At 37.5% G+C, this 8238-nt stretch overlaps 1 protein-coding gene across 3 annotated transcripts in view; it reads left to right on the top strand.

The window, feature by feature from the left end:
• The window catches only part of TRIM24 (tripartite motif containing 24), a 93417-nt gene that overhangs the window by 69721 nt on the left and 15458 nt on the right, over positions 1–8238 (top strand). For all 3 annotated transcript variants that reach the window (XM_060156586.1, XM_060156585.1, XM_060156584.1), the window contains exons 10-11: positions 2071–2244; positions 6127–6300. In XM_060156586.1, coding sequence (XP_060012569.1) covers positions 2071–2244; positions 6127–6300 — 348 coding nt within the window. The remainder of the gene's footprint in view (positions 1–2070; positions 2245–6126; positions 6301–8238) is intronic.

The following is an 8238-nucleotide window of genomic DNA, read 5'->3' as shown; positions in this document are numbered from 1 at the left end:
GATTCCATTTAATTAAAATAGCACTGGTTTTGCTATTTCTTTTATGCTCATAACTAGCTGCTAGTCTTATTCTTTCAAGTTGCTTTTCCTGTCACAGGGTTCTTAGAAATTAACTCAATCAACTGTAACAGTTTGGAAGAGGAAAGAAAAATCACCTTACATCTTACCACACTGGGATTCCTTAATGGGAGAGTTGACACCCAGTCCCACACTGGTTTTTCACACAGTACAGTACTCTGGCATCAAGTGTCATTTCTTGACTGAATCAATATATAAATCTCAGGGCAGGGGGAGGCAGAAGACTTCTGTAACTACTTTTGTTCTCCCTTAAGGATCATTTTGGGTGCTTTTCCACTTTTTAAAAAATTGTCTCTTTGATTAACTTAGAAGTTTTCCACTATGATTCCCCAGTTCTTCTCTGTTTGTGTTTCTATGATATAAAACCCTTCAAGTCACAAAACTTTAATAGAAGAATCGAAGAGAATTGCTATGGCTTCAGGCTTACGCTTTTATAAGATTTTTTCATTTTCTCGTTTTCTCTAATATTTTTCTGTTCTTCACCCAGAAGAATAGAATTTCAAGAATTTCCCTTGATCTTGAAATAGTGTCTAAATCTACTTTTCATTGGGTCTGTAATTGCTGGTCACTCTTGAAAGTTATTGACGGTGAACCCAGTGCCAACTAATTTGCAAGAGAGGGGAAAGAGAAATAATTTACCCAGGAAAGGAGATGAATTCCAAAAATGGGAGAAGAAAAAGAACAAAAAGAGGGCAGAGCTACACTTTATGGCTGTCTGCCTTCACAGTGTCAAAGTTTAAGATGTTGCTATTTCAGCCTTTATAAATTTCACATTTATTTTTCCCACCTTGAATGTGGGAGTTAATAGTTCCCTTTCTGAGAAGTTCTTATTCATATGCAGTTAAGATAGCCTGAAAATAAGTATTTACTTTGCAATAAGTTGCCAACCTTAGAGAGAATTGGGTAGTCAAGGTGAGACTGGCATATACGGTTACCTTTTTCTAGAACACTGGTCTCAATTTCTAGGGCTAGCATTTATTGAGCAAACTAGGCTTGCCTTCCCAGCCCCTACCCTGCCCTATAATCAACCAGTGTTGTCCTTGAAGGGTGTCCTTTCAAAATGTTTTCTTTTAGAAAGACTCATCCTCTAAGCCGTAATTAGTACCTTAACCCCCAGCTAAACACCAAAACCTGTTTGGGTAATGAAATGGCAGACTAGTTTTGGATTAAAGCCTTAGTGCTGCCTTTAACGAGCTGTGTGACTTTTTTCAAGTTATCCCAGCTTTTTAATGTTTAGTGTCCTAATTTGTAAAATGAGGGGAGGGTAATAATGAGATAACACATGTAAAATGCCAGTCACAATGCCTGGCACATAGTTTGATTGCAATAAGATCTGATTCATTAATTTTTAAATGTTATTAATATTCTTCTGTTCATTATTTATGTTTTACTGCTTGGAGCCAGAGGACTTGAGTTCAAATCTCAGCTCCATTCCTCCTATCTTTGTTACTCTTGGACAAGTTATTTAAATTCTCTATATCTCAGTTCCCTTTTGTGTAAAACAGAGGTAATCCCTACCTTAGTGGATCATTGTGAAGATTAAATGGGTTAACACATGTAAAGCACTTAAAGTAGTACCTGACATGTAATAACTACTCAGTAAATGTTAGTAATTATTCTACCATCACATTATTTTAGGAAGATTGAAGAGGGCAATTCTTTACAGAATATAATCATCAGGGACTTAGAAGAATACCAACGACAAATTTTCCCTACTTCCCAGTGTGGCCTAGATCTAATCCTAGTTTAACCTACTTGCAGCTGGAAAATCCTCTCCCAAGGGTCTTTCCTAATAAAACTTCTTTTCTTTAAATTGCTTATACACATTCTGGAAGGCTGTCCCCTCCCCCCGTACCCTCACTGTAATTTTAATAAATGATTCATCTGTGACAGAATTGCTGTCGTTCTGTAAAAGTTATAAAATGGAGTTCTTCATACTTTGTCTTTCAGGAGATGATTGTCACTGAGTTGGTTGAATTTCTTTTTTTCTAGCAACCTCCTCCACGTTTGATAAATTTTCAGAATCACAGCCCCAAACCCAATGGACCAGTTCTTCCTCCTCATCCTCAACAGCTAAGATATCCACCAAACCAGAGTACGCCACGACAAGCAATAAAGCCCAACCCCCTGCAGATGGCTTTCCTGGCTCAACAAGCCATAAAACAGGTATATATATTTACTTCTCCACAGTTGCTTGTTCTGCTTCTCTCTACTTCCAAATCACATTGAATTTATGGATAGAGCAATGGCGATAAAGAGCAAGAGTAAGCTTTTTCCTTTTTTAAATAAATGTGGATTACAAAGTTTATTACAGACTGCCCTATAGAGAGAGACAAAGCTAAGAGAGGATCTTGATGCTTTGTAATTAACAAGAGAAATCAAGCCACTTATACAGAAGTGAAGGAGGGTGAGTCATAGGTATGAATTTTTCAGCGTTAATGTGTGTAGCTTTTAGGTGAGTGCATTAAATTTCCTAAGACAGAATTATTCTAACAAATACAGATTGCATACTTAAAGAGAGACCAATAAACAAATCTTCAAAGTGTTTCAGGGAGACTTCTTGGGCACAAACTTAGTATCACACAGTTTTAATATGTAGTACGTATACATCTGATAAAGTTTAATATTTAAGGTTATATATTAACTCTTAGAAGGTTTAATGTTTATCTAAGTTATAATTTATATTTGTATTATATAAATTTATAATATATATTATATATATATTCTTAGTGTTTTCAGGTAAAAATATTTTTTAGGTATTACACTTTTTAAATTTTTTTTATAAATTTTATTTATTTATTTTTGGTTGCATTGGGTCCTCGTTGCTGCACGCGGGCTTTCTCCAGCTGTGGCGAGCGGGGGCTACTCTTCGCTGAGGTGCATGGGCTTCTCATTGCAGTGGCTTCTCCTGTTGCGGAGCACGGGCTCTAGGCGCGTGGGCTTCGGTAGTTGTGGCTCGCGGGCTCTAGAGTGCAGGCTCAGTAGTTGTGGTGCACAGGCTTTGTTGCTCCACAGCATGTGGGATCTTCCCAGACCAGGACTCAAACCCGCATCCCCTGCATTGGCAGGCGGATTCCCAACCACTGCGCCACCAGGGAAGCCCTATTACACTGTTTCAAAAAGTTCTCCCAGTGCTTTGTCTTCTCCAAGTACTTGTGTCAAGCCTTTCCAGCTTAGGACTAGTAGATTGATTTCAGTTTAATTTTTTTGCCAAGACCAAAATAAAGAATATGATGCTATTCCCATAATTCTGTGACATTCATTTTAATCAAATGATTTGAAAGTAGTATTCTAAAAGTACATATACTAAGTGTGTGTATATGTTTATAATTAGTTTGGTTTCGATAAAATATTAATACTTTCTAAAATAATATTTTAATTATTTTCAATAAAATTTATACCTATCTCTGTTTCATCATTAGAGGTGAGGTGAAAAGGGACCAGACTGCAGTTTGGTCTTAAATTCGTTTATTTTCCTAATACTTTTGTGGCCTTGTACAAGTGTACTCTTGAATTAATCTCCTTTGCCCCCACTATAGAGTGAGTGAGTAGCTTGCAGAGTTTTGCTGAGACTTAGTGTTAGTGTATATAAAAGCACCTGGAACATTCTGGGTACTCAAATATTTCCTCACCTATTCCCTATGTATTATTTTTAATGGGTAGACATGCACTCTAAGAAGGTTTTTTAAAATGTTTCCTGGTCAGAAGTCTAAACATGAATGAATAAATGAACAAGCTAGGATAAAAGATAATGGGGAATTTGTTTTAATTGATAGAGTAGCTTAACAAATTATAATATACTTGTACAGTGGAAATGCTTTTTGGCTATTAAGAAAAGGCAGTAATCTATATATGATCTGCGAAGTATATTACACGGCAAAAAACTTTGTCGGATTTTTTTGTGAGTTATTTTCAATTTTGTGGTTTTGTTTTTGTTTTTTAAATCTCACTTATATATATATAGAAAAAACCTGGAAAGATACACATCAACTGTAACTGCTTATTCTGGGGAGGGAAGGAGGAAGAGAGAGAGACACAGACAGGTGGATGGATACGAGGGGTGGGTAGGTGGTAAAGATGACATTCATATTCACAGGGTTTTTTACTTAGTTTTTTCAGTGGAGCATGTAAATTAGATTTTTCAAAGTTAGAATATTTCCATCACTGTCACTCTATATTGTGTAGTCCATATATAAATGAAACTGAGTTTGGGAGTTTTTTCCCCTGCATAGTCTTAAGATACCTCTTAGTGGCTTTTTTCCCCCCAATATTTTATTATAAAAATTTTCAAACATAGTAAGTTGAAAGAGTTGTATAGGGGATAGGTTGCTCTATTTGCCTTCTCACTTATTATCCATATACCCATTTATCCATCCATCTGTCAATCAAACCTTCTCATTTTTTGATAGGTTTCAAAGTAAAGTATAGATAGCAGCATGGTTCATCTCTGTATACCCTGTAGCGTTCCTTTATTAATGTGTATTTCAGCCTCTAACATTAAATGACAGAGAGTTTCCTCAGATGTTTATTGATGCTTAAGTACCTGTTTGTATATGAGAAATGGGTGTTTAGGAAAAAAAAACCCTGAAAGCCAGGGTTGGGGGCTAACGTTTGATGGCTGAATTTCACTCTTACGTGAGGTTTGCTAGGCATGTTTATTAGGAGAGTTACTAAGGTCACTGTCCATAGGTAGTGGTCCAATTCCCCAAAGATCTTTCTGTTTCATGCCTGAAATGCAGGGCCTGGCTGCTCATTGAAGCCAGCTGGGGGAAGAAGATTATTAGCGGGCCGGAGGCAGAGTGGGCAGGAAGCTCGGCATTCAGTGTCTGTATGGTTTCTTACTCGTCATTTTCAGTGCAATGCTTCTTTTTTTTCTTAATTAATTAATTTATTTATTTTTGGTCTTTGTTGCTGCACGCGGGCTTTCTCTAGCCGTGGCGAGCGGGGGCTACTCTTCCTTGCGGTGCACCAGCTTCTCATTTCGGTGGCTTCTCTTGTTGTGGAGCACAGGCTCTAGGCACGTGGGCTTCAGTAGTTGTGGCACGTGGGCTCAGTAGTTGTGGCTCACGGGCTCTAGAGCGCAGGTTCAGTAGTTGTGGCGCATGGGCTTAGTTGCTCCGTGGCATGTGGGATCTTCCCAGACCAGGGCTCGAACCCGTGTCCCCTGCATTGGCAGGCAGATTCTTAACCACTGTGCCACTGGGGAAGCCCAAGTGCAATACTTCTGCCTTCAGCTGAGCCTGATGCTCGTCAGCCCAAAGACTATTTTACCTATTCTAGAAAATTAATTTCCAGCCTTCTTTTGCAGAGGTGGAGGTGGTCCTTATTATCTTGGGGTAGCTACAGGTAAAGTAGGAAACGAACGTGAGATTTAATCCTTCTTAAACAGACTCTCAACAGATCATCCTGTTTTTAGTCCCAGTTTCACCTCTTATGCTTCTAATTCTCAGGCTCTTAGGGGTTCTACAGTATATGCTGATTTGCTTCTCTGTTTTTCCCACTGCCAGCTTAGATTTCAGCTTTATCCAATTGGCTACGACTAATTCATTTGCTTTTTGTCCATTTGCCTTCCAGCTTCCAAAATGTGATTTCTGTCTTCTCCCCTGTTTTCTTTGTCTTTATGGGTCAGTGCCTTTTTCAAAAAAAAATTCCCTTAACTGTCATTTTACTTTCAGGTGTATCAGGTAGGGACAGAAGAAAACGTATGTTTTCAGCCCTCCATCTTTACCTTGAAGTTGCTTTGTACATGTTTATATTTCTTTTCCAGTATGTGTAAGCTTTCCAAGATTGGGTGCTGTGGTTTTCTTGTGAATACTAACTGTTGTCTTCTGGTACAAATCAGTTCTTTTTATTTTTTACGTTTGGACAGGATTAATGAAAATTATATATACTTGTGTCCTGTCCCCTTTCCATTAAAATTACAGTTGAATTCAAATAGCAGACTGTGTCTTTTACTTTGTTTTGTGTCTGGAACAGGGATTAGATGGACATTTTACGTTACAGGCCTGCTGATAGACCACCTTTCTTCTTTCCTTCTTGCTACCACAGTGGCAGGTCAGCAGTGGGCAGGCCACCCCATCAGCTGCCAACAGCACGTCCTCTACTCCTTCCAGTCCCACCATTACTAGTGCAGCAGGATATGATGGAAAGGCTTTTGGGTCACCTATGATTGATTTGAGCTCACCCGTGGGAGGTCCCTATAATCTTCCTTCTCTTCCAGATGTAAGTATACATAAAATTTATTCTAAGAATCTGTTTCAAAAATTTTAAGTGAACTTGGATCTGGTAAAAGGCATGGGTTTGTTGGATTATAGGCTGTGTGTTTGTGTTTAGAAGTTGTTTTTATCCTTTAGAAATATGGTAACAGCAGGAATAATAAAAAGATTAATATTAACACTTGAACATACTACAGAATGTCTTTCAGGGCACTGGAGTTAAAGTGTTTGTAAATGAATGATTATGGTGATGGATTATGGAATCTAAGCTGGGAAGGAAGGGGTGAGGACATGGGAGGAGGTACTGGAAGGCTGAATTGCTGGAATGTGATATATTACAATAGAATAAGGTTAGAGAAGGAGTCTAACATTTAAGACACCAGAAGAGATGGAGACAAGTTTAATAATAGAAATGTACCCTGAGAAAACCATAATTCAAAAAGAGTCATGTATACCACAATGTTCATTGCAGCACTATTTACAATAGCCAGGACATGGAAGCAACCTAAGTGTCCATCGACAGATGAATGGATAAAGAAGATGTGGCCCATATATACAATGGAATATTACTCAGCCATAAAAAGAAATGAAATTGAGTTATTTGTAGTGAGGTGGATGGACCTAGAGTCTGTCATACAGAGTGAAGTAAGTCAGGAAGAGAAAAACAAATACCGTATGCTAACACGTAAATGTGGAATCAAAAAAAGAAATTAGTTCTGAAGGGCAGAACCTAAGGGCAGGACAGGAATAAAGACACAGACGTAGAGAATGGACTTGAGGACACGGGGAGGGGGAAGGGTAAGCTGGGATGAAGTGAGAGAGTTGCATGGACATAGATACACTACCAAATGTAAAATAGATAACTAGAGGGAAGCAGCTGCATAGCACAGGGAGATCAGCTTGGTGCTTTGTGACCACCTAGAGGGGTGGGATAGGAAGGGTGGGAGGAAGACGCAAGAGGGAGGAGATAAGGGGATATATGTATATGTATAGCTGATTCACTTTGTTATAAAGCAGAAACTAACACACACTGTAAAGCAATTACACTCCAATAAAGATGTTAAAAAAAAAAAAGACTCAATGAACTAATGCAAGTAAAGCCCAGTGCCTGGCACAGGAAAAGCTCCCCTCAAATAAAAATCATAATAATAATAAGAGAAATGATAACATTTACTAACCAGTGCAAAATTACCTCTGATTTCATTTTTATTTAAATTAAACACATTTACCCTCTAAGCTCTTTGTCAGTATGACTTTTTAAAAAATATTTTTCAAAGACAGAAAATATAACATTGAATAAACAAATCTTTATACATAAGTTGATACTTGTTTTACCTTTTCTCATCTTATAAGCTTAAGGTAATCACTCATACAGACATTAAAAACTTTTAAGAAATCTTGTAGGATGTGAAGGAATCTAAAATTTTGTATTATTTAGTTTGTTTTTCAAGTTACTGAGATCAATTAGTATTTCCTAAAAGTTGCATCATTAACCTTACCAGAGTTATTTCATTTTTAAAATAATTGTTTATACTTTAAATGGGTAGAGTACGTGTATTTTTCATGCATAGGCAATCGATAGGGAAACTTTTTTTGTCATTCCTATAATTTTATTTTAGCTTTTAGGATTATTCCACAATGTAAATAACTTTTTTTACATTAAGATCTAACAAATTTAGTTATTCCAGTACTTTTTGCACTCTCTGAAAAGTATTGGCCAAGGTAGTGCCCAAAGAATATTAAACATAAATAACTCTGTGTACTTCCTCCTTCCCCTACTGAAAGAGGACCCACAGAAAGTAAATTTTCCTCTGCAGTCCTCAGATACAGATGACCCTTTGTCCACCAGCTTTCTCAACTGAGATTCCTCATCTGAACCACAGAATAAAGAAACTGATTTGAGTGACTATTTCCTCAGTCCTCCCAAGGATGGTTCATAACTAGT

This window comes from Lagenorhynchus albirostris, chromosome 8, assembly GCF_949774975.1.
Source record: "Lagenorhynchus albirostris chromosome 8, mLagAlb1.1, whole genome shotgun sequence".
Taxonomy (NCBI): Eukaryota; Metazoa; Chordata; class Mammalia; order Artiodactyla; family Delphinidae; genus Lagenorhynchus; species Lagenorhynchus albirostris.
This window is presented reverse-complemented; position numbering and strand designations above follow the sequence as displayed.